General features: G+C 37.9%; 1 protein-coding gene across 1 annotated transcript; it reads right to left on the bottom strand.

Annotated features, from left to right (window-relative positions):
- Positions 1–8,278: 8,278 nt before the first annotated feature.
- LOC106073434 (betaine--homocysteine S-methyltransferase 1-like) lies at positions 8,279–20,486 on the bottom strand. Its single transcript, XM_056033288.1, has 8 exons — positions 20,344–20,486; positions 15,655–15,848; positions 15,055–15,249; positions 14,688–14,799; positions 12,881–13,059; positions 12,139–12,220; positions 10,684–10,832; positions 8,279–8,798 (listed from the first exon to the last, which is right to left on the bottom strand). The coding sequence occupies exons 1-8, from the start codon at positions 20,354–20,356 to the stop codon at positions 8,667–8,669; spliced, it is 1,056 nt and encodes a 351-aa protein (XP_055889263.1). The 5' UTR covers positions 20,357–20,486; the 3' UTR covers positions 8,279–8,666.
- Positions 20,487–20,747: the final 261 nt, after the last annotated feature.

Raw genomic sequence — 20,747 nt, 5'->3', positions numbered from 1 at the left:
GTCCTTTTTGCATCTTAAATTTTCTCTTCACAGTAGTCTGTTATTGTTTTTTTTTTTAACTTTCCGCAATCGCGTGGAGCAAAAGACTGGATGAACTGCTTAAAATCGAGCTAATCGAGCAGCCTCATTTCTTACACTCTCAAAGCCATTTATCAAATGATTGACTTCATTCTAGATCTTCTCCAGTTCACTCACAGACTTATGTAGGTCTTGCTGCTCACTTTCCAACATTTTTAACAAAACTGATTGCGCTTACAATTTCGTACTTGACAATACGCAAAACAATAGTGTCGAATGTTTCTAACTATCTCCAAATCGCTGCAGCTTCCATACGTTCTTTTTCCTTTGGAAACAAAGAAATTTATGTTAATATCTTTAGTACATCAAAATATCATAATCTCACTTCTGTTAAAGCATTATCCCTTGATGGCCACCTTGTAGGGCACAATATGTTAATTTCAAAAACGTAGGTTTCTCTATTTGTTTCAAGAAGCGCCTATTTTGATATAATGTGAGCAAAAATATTCGTACAAATTTTGTACCAAGTAAAAAAAAAATGTAGCTTCTTCGACATAGCTGACGAAATCCTTTAGGACCAAGCATAAGATGTGGCTAGCATAGTGAAATTAAATGCCAGTGACTGCTTTCGCTGAAGCAATGAGTGAAGGCCATTGTACTGTCTACTCATATTGAAAGCATCATAATAGCCTTTGCCTCGCAATTTATTTAAACATAAATGGTGATTTACATTACTTCGATTATTGTTTAGCCATTTATGCAGCTTTTGGCTGTCACAAATATAAAAACCTAGAAATAACTCTCTGGCTGCTATTTCTTTTGGGTATTCGTCATCGGATATTTCGAAACAATTGCGTGAAATGATGCTAATTGGTTCAAATTGAATATGTCTTGAGTACTGTCCACAATCTTAGAGAAAAACGGTGAAGATCGCATCTCCTTTAGTATTTTTACTAGAACTTCATTGCCCAATTATGTCTCTATAGATTCATTATGAATCTTTGCGGGAGAGTTAAGTGGTTGTGATTTATGTTTTCTTTACAAGTTTTTAATCGGATTTTACAAAAGTACAATTATTTTTTCAACTTGTTTATTACCTCCAAGAGCTCATGTAAAGCCCAAATTAGACTTGTCTTAAGGGTCCAAGTTCAATTAATCCCCTACGCGACATAGTTACTACTCCACGGGCAACATCCCTCCACCCTCGATCAGACGTGAACAACATCCTTACACCCTCCACGGGCCGTAAGTCGTGGGCCTGGGTTCATTTTACCCCTTCGCAACATGGATGCTTCGCCACTGGTCCAAACTATTCCTGGAGATTCGATAATTCTTAAAAAATTTAAATTTATCACACGTGAACAACAGCGCTTCAACCTCAATCAAACGTGAACAACATTCCTTCACCCTCAATCAGACGTGAACAACATCCCTTCACCCTCAATCAGACGTGAACAACATTCCTTCACCCTCAATCAGACGTGAAAAACAGCACTTCACCCTCAATCAGACGTGAACAACATTCCTTTACCCTCAATCAGACGTGAACAACAGCACTTCACCCTCAATCAGACGTGAACAACATCCTTTCACCCTCAATCAGACGTGAACAACATTCCTTCACCCTCAATCAGACGTGAACAACATTCCTTCACCCTCAATCAGACGTGAAAAACAGCACTTCACCCTCAATCAGACGTGAACAACATTCCTTTACCCTCAATCAGACGTGAACAACATCCTTTCACCCTCAATCAGACGTGAACAACATTCCTTCACCCTCAATCAGACGTGAACAACATTCCTTTACCCTCAATCAGACGTGAACAACATCCTTTCACCCTCAATCAGACGTGAACAACATTCCTTCACCCTCAATCAGACGTGAACAACAGCACTTCACCCTCAATCAGACGTGAACAACATTCCTTTACCCTCAATCAAACGTGAACAACATTCCTTTACCCTCAATCAGACGTGAACAACATTCCTTTACCCTCAATCAGACGTGAACAACATCCTTTCACCCTTAATCAGACGTGAACAACATTCCTTTACCCTCAATCAGACGTGAACAACAGCACTTCACCCTCAATCAGACGAGAACAACAGCACTTCACCCTCAATCAGACGTGAACAACATCCTTTCACCCTCAATCAGACGTGAACAACATTCCTTTACCCTCAATCAGACGTGAACAACAGCACTTCACCCTCAATCAGACGTTAACAACAGCACTTCACCCTCAATCAGACGTGAACAACATTCCTTCACCCTCAATCAGACGTGAACAACATTCCTTCACACTCAATCAGTTGTGAACAACATTCCTTCACCCTCAATCAGACGTGAACAACAGCACTTCACCCTCAATCAGACGTAAACAACAGCACTTCACCCTCAATCAGACGTGAACAACAGCACTTCACCCTCAATCAGACGTAAACAACAGCACTTCACCCTCAATCAGACGTGAACAACATCCTTTCACCCTCAATCAGACGTGAACAACAGCACTTCACCCTCAATCAGACGTGAACAACAACACTTCACCCTCAATCAGACGTGAACAACAGCACTTCACCCTCAATCAGACGTGAACAACATCCTTTCACCCTCAATCAGACGTGAACAACATTCCTTCACCCTCAATCAGACGTGAACAACATTCCTTTACCCTCAATCAGACGTGAACAACAGCACTTCACCCTCAATCAGACGTGAACAAGAGCACTTCACCCTCAATCAGACGTGAACAACAGCACTTCACCCTCAATCAGACGTGAACAACAGCACTTCACCCTCAATCAGACGTGAACAACATTCCTTTCACCCTCAATCAGACGTAAACAACAGCACTTCACCCTCAATCAGACGTGAACAACATCCTTGACCCTCAATCAACGTGAATAACATTCCTTCACCCTCAATCAAACGTGAACAACATCCTTGACCCTCAATAAGACGTGAACAACATCCTTGACCCTCAACCAACGTGAACAACATTCCTTCACCTTCAATCAGACGTGAACAACAGCACTTCACCCTCAATCAGACGTGAAACACATTCCTTTACCCTCAATCAGACGTGAACAACAGCACTTCACCCTCAATCAGACGTGAACAACATTCCTTTACCGTCAATCAGACGTGAACAACAGCACTTCACCTTCAATCAGACGTGAACAACAGCACTTCACCCTCAATCAGACGTGAACAACATTCCTTTACCCTCAATCAGACGTGAACAACATTCCTTTACCCTCAATCAGACGTGAACAACATTCCTTTACCCTCAATCAGACGTGAACAACATTCCTTTACCCTCAATCAGACGTGAACAACATTCCTTTACCCTCAATCAGACGTGAACAACAGCACTTCACCCTCAATCAGACGTGAACAACATCCTTTCACCCTCAATCAGACGTGAACAACATTCCTTTACCCTCAATCAGACGTGAACAACATCCTTTACCCTCAATCAGACGTGAACAACAGCACTTCACCCTCAATCAGACGTGAACAACATTCATTCACCCTCAATCAGACGTGAACAACATTCCTTTACCTTCAATCAGACGTGAACAACAGCACTTCACCCTCAATCAGACGTGAACAACATTCATTCACCCTCAATCAGACGTGAACAACATTCCTTTACCCTCAATCAACGTGAACAACATTCCATCACCATCAATCAACGTGAATAACATTCCTTCACCCTCAATCAAACGTGAACAACATCCTTGACCCTCAATAAGACGTGAACAACATCCTTGACCCTCAATAAGACGTGAACAACATTCCTTCACCTTCAATCAGACGTTAACAACAGCACTTCACCCTCAATCAGACGTGAACAACATTCCTTTACCCTCAATCAGACGTGAACAACAGCACTTCACCCTCAATCAGATGTGAACAACATTCCTTTACCCTCAATCAGACGTGAACAACAGCACTTCACCTTAAATCAGACGTGAACAACAGCACTTCACCCTAAATCAGACGTGAACAACATTCCTTTACCCTCAATCAGACGTGAACAACATCCTTTACCCTCAATCAGACGTGAACAACATTCCTTTACCCTCAATCAGACGTGAACAACAGCACTTCACCCTCAATCAGACGTGAACAACATTCATTCACCCTCAATCAGACGTGAACAACATCCTTTCACCCTCAATCAGACGTAAACAACAGCACTTCACCCTCAATCAGACGTGAACAACATCCTTTCACCCTCAATCAGACGTAAACAACAGCACTTCACCCTCAATCAGACGTGAACAACATCCTTGACCCTCAATCAACGTGAACAACATTCCATCACCATCAATCAACGTGAATAACATTCCTTCACCCTCAATCAAACGTGAACAACATCCTTGACCCTCAATAAGACGTGAACAACAGCACTTCACCCTCAATCAGACGTGAACAACATCCTTTCACCCTCAATCAGACGTGAACAACAGCACTTCACCCTCAATCAGACGTGAACAACATCCTTTGACCCTCAATCAGAATTGAACAACATCCCCTCACCCTCAATTAGACGTGAACAACATCCTTTGACCCTCAAATCAACCTGAACAACATTCCTTCACCCTCAATTAGACGTGAAAAACAGCACTTCACCCTCAATCAGACGTAAACAACAGCACTTCACCCTCAATCAGACGTGAACAACATCCTTTCACCCTCAATCAGACGTAAACAACAGCACTTCACCCTCAATCAAACGTAAACAACAGCACGTCACCCACAATCAAACGTGAACAACAGCACTTCACACTCAATCAAACGTAAACAACAGCACGTCACCCACAATCAAACGTGAACAACACTTCACTCTAAATCAAACTGGATGATAGAATGCTTTAATCGCGCGTTGATACAACACTTGGTTAAAACGACATCGGAAAACTATTCATTCCTCAAGTCCTATAGAAGAACAGTTCATGCCACCACACGATACACGTCAGCCAAATTAGTATTTGGACGAGAACTTTGGTTGCCACCAGACCTTTACTTTGAGTTTACAGGAGACAAACGACAGCAGCGAATAGGTAAGAGAACTAGGAGACTCAAGAAGACTCAAGTAGTTGCACTTCTTGGCGGCCAGTATGAAAATGTGTTACATATTTGTAAAATGATATTCTCTTTTCAATATTCATTATATAATTAAATATCGTATTTTATACCTAGAAGAGTAAATGCAGCCTTAGAATTTTGTAACATTTTGTTGTAGTTGGTACGGCATCAGTGGCGTAGCATCAATGGCGCGAAGGGGTTATATGAATCCCGGCCCACCACCATTAAGGGCTCACAGCCTGTGGCGAAGAAACCATTGCTTGAAGGAGTTCATTGCGCTCATTGACCCCATGACTCATGACCAGTTGGGGTCCACGTGACAACTTGGGGATGACACCATAGTGACAAAATAATTGCACTTTTGTAAAATCCGATTTTTTTTTTTTTAAAAAAAAAGGTCTTTCAAAATGTCCTAAACGTTATTTCAAAATTTATATTAACTTCAAAACATTAACCCGTGCTTTTTGCTAGAGTCAGTGTACCAGTGGCTTAGTTGTAAGGACAGTTTATGGCGCGAGCACTTGAAATGAAACTCGGCATTAACGACTGAAATATTTTGACCTTTTTTAAATGCCCATGAAATCTTTGAGAAACAATGACATCGATAGCTCGGTAAAATACTTTGACTTTGAAAGTCTTCTCTGAATCTTGAATTTTCTCTTCACAGTATTGTTTTTAACTTTCAGCAATTATGTAGAGCAAAACACTGGATCAACACCCAAGATCGAGCTACTTCAGCAGCTTTATTTTATACACCCTCAAAGTCATTTCTCAAATGACTTACTTTATTCTAGATATTCTCCAGTTGACTTTCTGCTACATGTAGATTATTGTAGATCTTGCTTCTCGCTCTCCAACATTTGTTGACACAAAGTTGATTGCTCTTACAATTATGTACTGAACGGTTTGTAGGACAAAAGCAGTGAATGTTTCTCATTTTCCCCTAAGTGCTGCAGCTTCCATAGACTGTTTTTCTTTTGGATAACGCAAAGTAATTTAACAACTTTAGTATATAAAGATATCTGAATTTCATTGCTGTTAGAGCAGCATTCCTGAATGACCACCTTGTGGGGCACAATTTTTGTTTGCTTTCTAAACTAATTGAAGGGAGGAAACTCAACGATATAGATGCTTATTCACAACTAAATAGAACACATCAGTTCTAGACTACGGCGTAACTTCGTTCTTTTCTTCCTAATGTAAACATCCTTCCAAGTCTAGCCCCTAACAGTGTGCACCTTTTGAACTAGCATGGGTGGCGGTGTGCATGGCAGGGTTATAAAACTCTGCTCTTCATGTTGTATTAAATAAGCGCCCATCTCAAGATGCTGTGAGGAAAAACACGTACACACACCAATCACAGAACTCTGCAACGAATTGAACACATCAGACGGAATCATGAACAAGTATAAGTTGTGGTTAGCAAAGTGAACATAATGCGCGAGCGATTGCTATTGATGAGGTTATTCCTGAAAGCCGTTGTACTATTCATTAATATTGGAAGTACCATCATAGCCTAGCTTCGCAGTTTATTTTAGGATAAATATGGATTTTTCATGACTTCATTCGTCCAGTCAGGTCTCACAATAATGATAACCTAGAACTGACTCTCTTATTGCTATTTCTTTCTTTCATCAGAGATCACGAAACAATAATTTGATTAACTTTTGATAAGTCTTGAGTGCTGTTGACGTTTCGATTAATCAAAAATTAAGAATTTCGTAGACGCATAGCAGGCTGGCTTCACTTGGTGTTCTTTCAATAGAAAACAGTCAAAAGTATTTTTATCAATGAAGACGTGTTTCGTAATGTGCATGCGTATAAGGGGGAAATAAAACTTATAAAACTTTTGCTATCATTTGAAATACCTCTGTTCAGAAGGAGGCCCACCAAGACTTTCTTGAACACGTGCCCAGGGTACATTGATATATAGAACTATGGTTCATCTCAAACACTTTTTCATATGGCTGTGGAGCCCTATTTTGGAGAGACACTCCCGTCCACATATATTGCAGATCAAGGTGGCTTTCGCTTTGGAAGTAGAGAAGCTGGCCATTTTCCGTATGGCACGCTTTTCTTCAAGAGCTGAGGCCCATGTTTTGTCTCTGTCCTTAGCTTTCTTGGTCATCGTCTCTCTCCAACTAGTGCGGTCTAGAGAAGCCTCCTCAAGCCGACATATTAGCCACTCTGCTTGTGAGGAGCTTATGAAAACAAGATTGTATTGTTATATATGGTTTATTTCAAACTTACTTTTAAACGGCGACCTATAAAGGGGACTATATCATTAAAACCACCACTTCAGACAAGTACAATTTCTTTCCTTGTTCAAGATATCAAACAGAATTATAAATACAAATAGTAAATTAACTTATTGATTAGTGTTGTCAAGTAAAAGAAATAATTGTGCTTGATCCGATATTGCGTTTGGGAGAAATAATATGTAAAAACTTTTTAACGGAGAGACAGACAGAGTGAGTTGATATAAGCTTTGTAAAAAGTAAATAAACCCAGATAAAATTTCAACAAGATAGAACGTGGAATCATAAACTCATAGGTGACCACAATGGGTCCGCTCAAAAAGACAGGTTTCGTTATTTTTAGCACGACTAACATAGGGGTGAAATAAATTTACAATAGCGATTTTTTTTGGACGGATATATCAAAATTGTTCTATTGTTGTAGCCATTTCAAATATACAGAACTAAAAAGAACCTTAGATTATTAAAAAGTCATCGGAAACCTTCAAATGTGGATATCTGAAACAAATACAAAACTATCAATAATCACAATACTATTAATAAGCACGATTCCATTTTCCTCCATGCAAAACATTTAAAGCCTGCAGTCACTCACATCTAAAGTACGATGTCACGCTTCTCGCCTGTCTGGATTCGGCCATCGTGAACACGCCGTGATTTGTAGGTGTAAGCTGGACAAAATGAAGACAACATCTGGTGTTTACGACTCATGCACTACTACTAAATAACACAAAATTACTGCTAATATATTATTATCTATATATATAAGGAAGGATTTGAATACGCGAGCTGTCACAGCACCCTTACAACGAAAGGGACAGATGGTGAAGAAGAATGATAACAATATAAGAAGCGATGTTTTTTTTACATGTCTAGATATACAACACGACACAATCTATTTCATGTATAAGTCTGATTTATTTCACAACAACGTTTTGAAGTGCTTGAAAGTTCTAGATACAATTGTTCACTTAAGATTATAGGTTTGAAAAGTTTAATGTCAAATTCTTCTTGAAAGTGTTTTTTTGTTCCGTAAACTTGGTGATTCACAGAAAAGATAATAGGCTTATATTAAAGTTCTTTATCACTGACAGACACGCTACGGTTAATCGCTTTTAATCACATTTTCCCTTAATAGATGTACTATTCCATTCTACAATCAAAACATATGCTTATATCAAAGTGTACCAACAGCTTTACATTCTTCTAAACAAATTGCATACCAGTACTATCTTCCGAATACAGTAATAATAATAATCATGTTTTTGTATAGGAAAGGAAGCCGTCTATTGAACCGCCTTTGTAAACTCCACCATGTCTTCAGTCGTATATTTGCTAAATTGGGACTTATCCCCGAACATATAATGTCTGGACATGTCAGGAGAGTATCGACTAGCAGGAGGCTTCCTCCCGTAGATCTGTTGGGAAACCAAAAGAAAAATATTTGAAAATTCATAGCATTTTGTTTAAAAAATCTAATGGAATTTATTTCCAAAACTATCCAGGGTTACTGTTTTCTAATGTTTTCCTTAAATTAATATGTAGCATATTGGGAGTATAGTGGAGACACAGAATACACACTAGAAAATGTTAAAAATGACTAACAAGTCTGACCCTTTTTGCAGTACTAACAGTTGCTTAGCTATGTTGGGTGGAGGGGGGTCCAAATCTTCCCGGACCCTATTTGAGGGGGACCCCAAATAAGTGCCTGAAATTTGTTTTTACATTATTAAATAAGTCTACACACGGCGTAGCATACGCCGCTATTTTACCAGGGCCGGCCTTTTGGCCACTGCAACCTATCCGACAGCAGTGTGCCCCGGACTTTCGTAGGACACGCGCTAATTTCAGGTGTAAATTATTAAATTAAAACATTTTATAACTTATAACAGATTTCCCGCGGTCGCCTGATTTGCCGGAGCACCTGGGAATCAACTGAAATTTCAAAATATACGAAAAAGTCCTGGAAATATCCGAAAATTATTAAAATCTTTAGAAAACTCATACAAATCTCCTGAAAAATATAGACAAAAATTGTCATTTTGGGGTGTCATTTCAATACGGAAAACGCCAATCCTACGCGCGATTAAAAAAAACGGCAAAATGCATTACCCGTAATTGTGGAATATAGTGAAAGAAGCTTCTCGCGCCTCAAAATAGTGTAGAATTAATTGAGGTCAACAATTCTCGTAGATAGATTGAAACATTTGGTAATTCTTGCTATTGAGCATGATTTATGTAGGAAATAAACGTTTTATGATATACTGTATGACTTTGCTACACGCAAGGCTCGTAAAGTAATTTTGTACGTAGCAAAGAATGAATAAAATATAAAGACGAATTAATTGTCTAATACAAACTCTTAATTTTTACTTATTATCCGTATCCCTACCCAAACTGGGCCCCGCAAAATCCGTTTCTCATATTGCTCCACAATGGTTAAGTCCGGACCAGCTATTTAGTGACGGGTGAATACAGAGTAGAATACTTAAACTCCCCCCCCCCTCTTTTTTTTTCGCCGCTAAAGTTACGTGGGTTAGAAATAAATAAAAGAGTGATCTTGGTCACAATGGTTAATTCCGGCCCTGCTATTTAGTGACTGGTGAATACTACTTGTTTTCCTCCCCCTCTTTTTGTTTCGTGAGGTAACTCTAGTCCGACTTGCAGAAATAAAAGAGTGATCTTCCATTTACTCTTTGGTGTTCAAACTGTTGAGCCATGAAAAGAATTATATATGTAGATTACGCCATTTTCTCATGCCATGATGTCGAATTTCAAAATGCATGGTGCTCTAAAGAGTTCAGGCCCCAGGCCCCCAAATCCCTAGCTACGCCATTAAGGACTAAGATTTGGATTTCGATTTAGCATGTCTATCTATTAATATAAGGCGTTAGATATGAGTGTTCTCTTTGTTATTTCTCTTTTCAAACTTCCCTGCATAACAATAATATAATAATATTTGCCATCAACGTCATAACGAACCCAAACTGTTGGTATTTAGTAACGACCCAATAGTCTACCAACCAAAAGTGTGAGATTGAGTAAAAGTTCTATGAGTTTAAAATATAAATCAGAGACAAACTGGTATGCTTCTTTTATGTCATTGTCATGTTAGTTTTTTTTTTCAGTTCAATAATTCATAAAATAAAATTCACCAGTCCTCAATGGCGTATTTCAAAGGGAAAAGATCGTCTCTCAAGACGTGAAATGCCACAGATTTCAAGCATGGTGTGTGTTTATTTTTTTTTAGTAGTCCCTTAAAGTTCTCAAACTAAAATCTACTACAAATTAGTCCTATGTTACCTCTGCTACTATACGGATATAATGAGAAGCATTCCCACAACACAGACCCACGTAGTTGACACCGATTTCTTTGCAAGTCTTGGCAAACTCTTCTATTTGACTTCTGGTACAGGTGTGCCCAGGTAGGTCATAAGGAAAGGCTTGTTTACCTGGATGTATAACAGAAATTGAAAATGCACATCTTTATTGTATAAGTGTATACACATATTTGAATGTATATAGAAAAAAACAACTGACAGGATAGTTTATCTTTTACAAAAATGTCCACATTGAGTTAGGACCTTCAGATTCGTAACTAAAAAAGCTCAATATGCTATTGGCAGGTCCATAAAAAAATCTTTTCTAATGGTTTCATGGCAAATCACTCAAAATTATTATTATCATGTTAACGATTAAAAGATTTTCTAAATTAACTGTCGTAAACATTTTGATTTTATAAAAATAACTAAGATATAACAAAACAACTTCTGCTTTCACTTGCGATCATAACTCGTATAGTCTCATGAACATAGTTTGAAACGAAAACTTTCTTACAAACCGATTAGATTTTTTGCAAGCGGACCATAAAATTATATTATGACACGGATTATAAATAACTATCTGCAGCTTTGACGCGCCAAAGGCATGACATCAGTGAAGCATTGAAAATCATCGACTCCACGACACAAATCCATGTAATCACTGACTCGGAGCCTGTTATACAGGCTTTACTAAGCCGTGGACCAAGACTCCCCTCCCCATCCACACTGTCATTATAACGTCACAAATTCAATGCAACTTTACATCATCCTGGTAAGGCTGCAGCAAGTATCGATTCACAGACTTTCAACACATTTAGTGACTCTGTGGCCCACCAAGGAGAGCTAACGCACTCGTCGATCAGCGGTGAACTTACATCATGTTCTAGCAACGATCCAATAGAAGTCTGGAAACACACGAGACCACCTGACTTGACAACCCCCCGTGGTGGAGGCTACCCAGGCTTGAGCAAAAGGCCCTGATGTTTATACCTTACACGGTTCGTGCAGTCCTCTACTCAAGGTGCTCGAGCTTCGGAGAGGAGGAGGAAACTGTCTCATATTCTTTTCAACTGTCTCAGACTTGCTGAATCCCGTTTCGAAGCCACAAGCTTTCAAAACCTCACTCGCATGGCCTTTGATGATGATAATTTTAATATATATGTTTATTTTTCATGGCAATCGTAAAGATGATAATGAGATGCTTTAGGCAAAAGTTCACCGTGTTAACGTATTAGAGTGTAATGTCGCCCTAGTTATTCAATATTAGTCCTATTGCATTTACCTCATTGATTGAATTTATATCTGTGTTTTACAGAATCTTTGCGTATGTACTTTGGCCAATTAGCATATTACGGTCCTCAAAACTGCCCATCAGGCTAAATAAGTCTGCAATAGACTTAGTAAAGGATTTAAATACAGCTATTTTTTTTTTTACCTGTTTCCTTATCAACAAGAGATTGCATCGTGGGATATTGTTCAGATGTTTGGTAAGGTACTGGAAGACACGCTATGGGGACCTGATATATAGAATTTGACAAATATGTAAATTAAAAATATGTAATAATCTTTTATTACCATAATCATTAGGGTTACTAATTTTTAAGTATATGAACAGTCTTTTGTTTTTTAAAGAGAGATTATTATAAATCAAGTTTCAATAATTAGAAAAACAAGTATTGCTTCCCTTATAGTTAATTTCAAAAGAAAGCAGACTTCGAGATAATTGAGGGTTTATGATAAACTTACCACGGGCTTGCCCTCTCTTTATTTTCTCTTCCTTGTCTCTTGTCACCTATCTCTTTCTCTTTTTAGTTTTCCCTCATTGCCTCTTGTCCATCTTAACCCTCCTTTATCTCTTCTTTTCTCGCTCTTCCTATCTCTTTGTCGTTTGGTCCGTCTCTCTTCCATATTTAGTTTTTAGTCCACCCTCTCTCCATTTGTTACTATATTTTTCACTCTTCCATATCCCAATTATCTTATTCTTTACTATTTTTCTCTAATGCTCCATTTAGGGCGTAATTACCTGGTAGGACGTAATTATCTTATAAGACGTAATTATCCTTTTTTTTAAAAAAAAAGAGGCGTCTGTAATTTATGATATCTTTTTCTCAGTCTCTTCCTTCCCCTATTTTCCAGGAACTGACCAACTGATATACATAAATCTGAAGAAATCATACCTTACAAGTTTGTCTAATTTTTTTCATTAAGGGTAAAATCGTCGCAGGCCCGCGACCACAGTTGAGCCCAACCACAGCCGCTCCTGCATCTTCCAGCTGCTTGCAAGCGTCCTCGAATGGAATCCTGTCAAATGTCAGCTCTTGGCCAGCGGAAGCCATGGTTATAACAGCGGGAACACCTAAGTATTAACAAAGGAAAAGGAGGTGTACAGTACAGTTCTACTCACCGACCACTAACTCTCCCACTTGCCGTGAATGAAAAATTACGAGTATGTAGCCTGTTATCATTTACCTTGCCATTCGGACAACTAAGATATTTTCATGATCGAAAACGCAGCGGCAGTTAAATTCACCAAAAACGATTTTTTTATTCTCAATTTCCACCCTATTTAAAAAAAAAAGCTGACGTATTGAAAAATACAAGACTAAAATTACGTTTTAAGCACTTTACTATTAGTGTGTAATTTCCTCTTTAAAAAATTAAACTTCACTAGTCGGTAAAGCATCAGACTAGCAATATTAGCGTCAAGGATTCAAGTTCCTAATGGCGCAATAACTTTTCCCCCTGTTTGTACTATTTTTAAAGGGCGTTTTTCGCTCAATTAAATTTAAATAAGCTATAAAATAATCTACATACAAGTTGAAATTGATCTTACAACCTTTATCCTAAGATGACTTTTTGACACGATAAAAAAAATCGACGGTGTTTGAAAGCAGCAGAGAGCCTTTCAAATATGTCAATAAAAAGTAGAAGATACTCAGAAATGATATGTAGGACTAGTGTGTGTTTGGGAGGGGGGAAACAAATGATACTCGAATTCACGGGTAAACAATATATGTTTGGAAGGAGTAACATTCTTAAGCGATGTAATAGATGCTAAAAAATTCAAGAGTTTTATTGGGAGGGGTGAAAAGGGTTGGGGAAAGTGATATAGAATTCACAGGTCAGAAGTATGTTTGGGAGGGCGATTTAAAGAGGGCCGTTCCCATTCTACGTAACCTATACTAGAATACACGTGCCAAAAGGTATGTGTGGGGAGAGTTGAAATGCTGATAGTTTTATTGAAAGCGCAAACAAAAAAATGAAGGTGGAAGTACGACTAAAGTATTATGTGAGCATTTGCAGGCAATAGTAAGGAAAAAAAAAGTCCAGCCCGAAAAAATATCTTGGAGCCTAACAAACATTTCAACTGAAAAGCAGAAGAATAGTCAGATAGCGTAAATAAGACTATTTGTTACGGTTACGGACGAGAGTGTGGGAGAAGTGATACATGAATTTACGAGTTGGTTCAATTCAAAGCAGTAGATACTAGAATTGGCTGACTAAAGGAATATATGGAAGGGGGGGGGGGGGCGTTTAAATAAAAGTAGTAGGTAAGAGAATAAAGGAATATAATATAAACATATAAGCACTATATAGCCTGGTAACAAAATTAACAGGCTTGGTCGGTGGGTAATGCTAGTACGTTATAAATTAATACAGAAAATGTTATGACTTTAAAACAATATGTCTCTATCACTCCTGTGAAATTTTTAAAGTTCTTTCTAACTTTATTTTACAGTATTAACCAAACTAATGCATGATATCAGAACGAGATAGGTAGTTAAAAATATAGGAAGTATTCTTATGCATTAGCAGATTACTGGACAGTTGCGCGAATTGCCAGAGAACATATGCGTTTTTTGATAGAAGCTTTTTTTAAACAAAAATAAATGATTGAAGTCAAATTTATGATGATTCAGTTACACAATCCCCAGATTTGTTTTAAAAAATTAGTGTTAATTATAACTGTGTGACTTGTCTCACCTTTTCCGTACTTTTTTATAGATTGTAGCGCCAGCATGGCTTCACCAAATTCACTAAATGTCTCACCAAGGATATAATCGACGCCAGCATCAACTGCCCATTCTATCTGCTCCTGTGGGTGAAACGTTTATGTTTGAAACAAAAGAAACATGTTGCATCCATAAAGCGTTTGATAAATATGGCGTGATAATGAAGAAACTTAAATTTTCCAAGGTTTCAAAAAAAAATGTATGATCTGTGGGACAACCCAAGATCACCTGAGCGCGGGCAAACTAAAAGTACAATAGAAAGAGCTGAATGCTGTGTATGGCAACGCCCACAACTCTTTAGAAACAAATATTGCCTACCTCAAACAGAGATTGCCTACCTTAAACATCGCTTCCACTTGTTTTTGATTTTCTGGGTCGTCCCTGCGATATATGGTGGAATTGCAAATATTTCCAGCAAATAAAGTCCCTGTTGATCTGGCCACCTCTTTGGCAATAGACAGCGCTCGCTTATTCATACTCTCCAGTTCGCTTTCACGACCAATCAAACGAAGTTTTTCTCTGTGCCCATAATACTGAAATAATACATTATGTACTATAAGGCTACTATAGTGCTTACATTTAGGTTTAATACATGGCGATCTAGCATCTATACCTAATTTTATTATTGAAATCGTAGGATCACAACAACTTGTTAGTCCACACCGTGTCCTGGACCAAGTAATAGCTCTTCTGCTTTAAAAAAAAGATCCTAAAGTCTCCAACACTTATGAAATTGTTATTTCTATTTATAATTAAAGGTTGCAGATTATCGACAAAAGTCGTCTAAATTAACAGTATAGTTATTATGATGTTTATTTAATATAATCTGATACTGAAAAGTATTTATCATAGCTATTAAAATACTAATATGTAATACTGAATGCCTATTTATTTACAGCTAAGATTTTATTATCTGTCTAAAGTCTTGACTGATTTACCGTGAAAGCCAGAACGACTTCACTTCCAGCATGAACAAACTCTTCGTGCATCAGCTTGACCAGGTCTGGACGTTCAATGACCACCTCAGGAACGAAGGCGCCAGCCTGGAGATAGCCGCGTCTCTCAAATTCAAACACATAGCCCTCGGCAACAACCAACGTACCGCCATTGGCGAGGCGCTCTTGTAATGATGCTATTAATTAAAAGTAGTAGAAACCCATTAAAATCAAGGTTACAAAAATTGTTTGGAAACACAAACTCATAATCGCACCCCGAAGTAGTCCTTTCAGGCAAGTAAAAAGGCAGGTTTCAATATTGTCAGCATGAATATCAGAATCTATGAACTGCACAAAATTAACAACCCCAACCCTGTCTCCGCCAGTGCAAAAAGAAGAAACGTGTACACAACAAAAATGTTGCCAATAATATTGTATTGTTCGGAAGACTAACGATATGATACCACAAGATACGGAGGAAGCGCTACGAAGAGCAGGGTGCCAGGTCCACCGCCGTGTTATCACCAGCAGATGCCTTGGCTGGCTTGGCAACATCCATAGAATGCCAGAGGTCTAGTTTCGAACCATTGATTTTGAAGAGTTTCATGTCGCGTTTGCTGAGGGAAGTTTGAGTCAGGATGTAATAATACTCAATTAGCAACATCTGATACGTGTAAAACAAACAAAAGAAAACTGATTTAAATACAAATAAAACACAAATATAAACAAAAAACTGTCACACTCCGTAAAGGATCTGTTTACGTAATACTTTGTTTTATATCGAAACCAAATTTCAATCATTTGTAAAAATAAAAAGGCCAAATTCTAAAATAATTATTTTTTTTGGTGATGATAAGTGATAAGTCTTTTTTGAGTTTTGAGATGTTCATTAGTTTCTCTGATTGCTTTTTAATCCTAAATATGTGAGTAACAATTGTACTAATAAAGTTTAGACATATATATAGATATATAATTTATAGGGCCCATATTAAATATACTTTTGAATGCTCGTCTTCACCCTTTCCTAACATCCATACACTATTACTCCATTTTATTATTATATATTATATGCCTACATCATCACCAGAGGCGCGCTGGCTGAGCGGTAAAGCACTTGGCTTTCGGGATCTTTGGGCGCCTCTGAGTCCACACAGCTCTAACGGGTACCTGACATTAGTTGGGGAAAAGCAAAGACGGTTGGTCGTTGTGTTGGCCACATGACGTCCTCGTAAACCGTAGGCCACAGAAACAGATGACCTTTACATCATCTGCCCTATAGACCACAAGGTCTGACATGGGAAATTTCCTTTTTTTTACATCACCATCTGTCCCTTAACTTTTGTCGTAGGGGTACTGTTATAGTTCGCGTAATCAAGTCTATCCAGTTTTAGCGGTCAGCAGCTGCTCTTAGCAGGATATCAAAGAAGAATCCAAGCTTTTGAAAGTAAATACTTCAGAAAAATTCCTGGTATCTGATACCTGGAAAAGAAGACAAATGAGTTTGTACTTTTGCATGTCAACACTCTGGCTGGCAAAAAGGAGGAACTCCTGAATACTTGAAGAGAGGGTTTATGACGCACTATTAAAAGGCATTCCAAGTAAAGAGAGGGTTTATGACTCACTATTAAGGGATTAAGTGACTGATTTTTGCTTTCATTTGTTTATTTTAGGTGAGATTTTAATACTAAATCATCACTTACCACAGCACAGCCGAGGCAGTTTTGAGTTAAAAACCCTCTACCAGGGGGTTTTGAGTTTAAATCCCCCTACCAGGGGGTTTTGAGATTTTAAAAACCCCTATCAGGGGGTTTTGAGATACAAATCCCTCTACCAGGGGGTTTTGAATTTTAAACCCCCTACCAGAGGTTTTTGCAGTTAAATCCCCCTCTTCTATAAAACAAAACAAAAAATGCAAAACAACAATCCCCAAATTCCAACAGCACAGTTGAGGAAGATTTTGATTTTAAAACCCCATCCAAAATTTACGATAACCCCATCTTCAATATAAAAAAAACAAATTATACACTCAAAATTCTATGAGCGTAGCCAAAGGGGTTTTGAGTTTAACCCCCCTCCCCCTTCCAGTTGGGGTTTGAAGCTAAAAAGTACCTCTTCAATATAAAAAAAAGCAAATTACACACTATAAAATCTATGAGCGTAGCCAAAGGGTTTTGAGTTTAAACCCCCCTCCTCCAGATGGCTTTTTCTTTAAAGTTTAAAACCCCTCCAGATGGTTTTGAGTTAAAAATTTTTCCTACAGAGCGTTTAGAGTTGAAAACCTCTCTCTTCAATATTATTTTAAAGCAAACTACAGTCACCAAATTCTATGATCGTAGCTAAATGGGGTTTTGAATTAAAAACAAAACAAACAAAAAACCAGAGATTTTTTAGTTTAAAACCCCGCAACAGATGATTTGACGAAAAGACTTTCCTTTTTGATATAAAATCTAAAGCGAAATACAGGCATGTAATTCCAAGAGCGTAGTCAAGAAAGGTTACAAATTTCTACCAGTGGCTTGGGCACCATTAATAAAGTGTGAATAGTCTTCTGCCGAAATTGAAAATCATTGAATGTGTCTCAACAAAGATGGCTAAGACAGATTTTAGGAGTCAGTCATAGAGATCGGGTCTAAATCAAAGAAATCATATGCCGAACTGGGAGTCGAATCCTTAGTAAGGTTGTGACAGAGCGTCGCATGAGGTTTTGCGGGACATGTTTTCCGACAAAATGAATTACGCAAAATAAGAGTTGCGGATACAGCTTGCCGGAAAATGCGCCGAACGGCGCGAGAGGGTCTAAGTCAGTAAGAATAGCACATTAGGTTTTTGAAATAAAACTTTTTAATAGCAAGATAATGCACTGTAGATACCTCAGAATATGCATTTTGTTGGCTTTCAATACCAGAAATAGTTGCGCTGCGAACTCCCCCAGCCCCCCTTGCTATCAAGGGCGGGGAGTCTACAATAAACAATAAACGTCTTCCGAAAGGGTCAGAATGTAATAAAGATTAATTATGTACACACACACACACACATATATTTATATATATTTTTTTTTTCGCGGGGGGGGGGGGGTCTCCCCCCCCCCAAAACCCTCCCCGAAAAAAAATCCTGGCTACGCCCATGGGTGAGAACACGAAGACAGGGTCGTCCAAAGATACGCTTGCTGGATATCATAAATGAATGTGTTACACACCAGTCATCATATACAAGCAACATTTTTGTTATGACAAATCACGAAACATTTGTCACGCTTGACTACCATTTGGCCAATTCGGCAGGTACAGGAAATAAATTTAATCTCAACAACTTAAACCATCTTTAGGTTGAGACTCTGACCAATTGTTTTGTTTATAAATCCAAGCGTCCTGTGTGAAAAAAAAAAGTCACGAAGAAAGGGTCGACAGTTTGATGTGGTTTCTTAATTTCTATAAAATAAAGAATGAGGCGCATATCTAGTTTGTTGGCCAGTTCAGTCAGTCAGTCAAGCGCAATGTTTGTCAGTCAATTGTAGCCTATTTAAACACTTTGAATTGTATCTATCATTTTCATTTCAAAATGTCAACGTTGGAATCTATATTATCATTCTTTGAAAGGATTAGATGTCAATGGACTCAATATTGTGTCACATCAATAGTATAATTTAGCAAATCAGCGAGAGCATTTTTTAAAATACAGAAACAATGATAATGTAAGTGTACGGACCATAGACATAAATAAATATAGACTGGAAAAAGGAAATAACTTCATGTAACTTGAAAGCATGTATATCTATTGTTGTCGGATTTCTGAATTCTGAAAAGTTGCATAATCTTCAGTCTTAGACATTAAACAAAACTACGCTGCTGTATAATAAAGTCATGAATAAAGTACACACAATTGCAAGTCACAAATTTTCGTTTCATAAAACTCTTTTATCGGCCAGTCTATATTTATTTATGTCTATGGTACGGACATACGCCAACCCTTAGAAAACAATATCAACATAATGCAAGAATATGAAATCATGTAACATTAATCAAACAGCTCGTTTACAGTTATTGCAGTAGATGAAGTTGATTTATCAATGCCAGCCCTAGGCAATCCGAGGCACTAGGCGAAGTGAATAGGTTGGCCCCGAATGAAATAGAAAAAAAAAATAAGAACGAAAAAACAACACAAGGATTTAAAAACCTTCCTGTATATATATCTATCTATATCAACCAATAATTAAATTGATATAACGCCGATGGTACGAATGTGCTTCATAGATGATTCTTGATCACCAGACTATAGAAATAACGTTTTGACAATTCACCAAAAGGAAGGAACAATGGTCTTCTAATATATGTAGTCTAACAAGTAAATCTAAACACTATTGAATAAACCTTCAATCACAGTAGAGACTTAAGAACGAGGCTAGTAGCCATCGAGGTCCTCTACGTTTGAATATTGATCCATGTTTCGCAACTGTTTCTCTAAAAAATAATTTTATTTGAGTCCTGTTCGATGCCCCACCAATTGTCGACCCTAGGCGGTTACCTAGTTTGCCTATGCTTTAGGATGGCCCTGCACTATTCTACTAATTTGAATGCTAAATTGGTTGTAGGCCCATAGGTATATTAGCAACTAGTCATTTTACTTTACATAGAAAACATTACAATATCAAGTATATAAAAATTAATATATTCTATCTTTCAAATGACAACAAACCTGAGTTCGACATGACACAAAAGGTTGTAAAATTGTCTGCTTTGTTCAAGAACTAGGTCCCTTATGCATAAATAAAAAGGGAAAGAGATATTTTAAAGTGACCAAAGTTTGCAGACGGTTTATTTATATTGGTCAAGGTCAGTGTTCTAAATTTATACAAACACACACACACACACACACTGTCCACTTTTCTTTTTATTATACGAAAATCATTGTTAATGAACAAAATACGTTTATTTGTCATGGCCAAGCAGTATGTAATTAGAAGACAACTTTCCATCATTCACTAAGCTTGAGCCAGACTCTGCGTCATTTTTTGCCTTTTGTTTCGGAAATAAAACTTTGACATCGTAACCGAGACGAATCGTCATAGAAGAATTAACACTGACCTGCAACATTGCAAC

Source organism: Biomphalaria glabrata, chromosome 6 (assembly GCF_947242115.1).
Source record: "Biomphalaria glabrata chromosome 6, xgBioGlab47.1, whole genome shotgun sequence".
Lineage (NCBI taxonomy): Eukaryota > Metazoa > Mollusca > Gastropoda > Planorbidae > Biomphalaria > Biomphalaria glabrata.
Note: the sequence above shows the minus strand (reverse complement) of the source record. Positions and strands in the feature narration are given on the sequence as shown.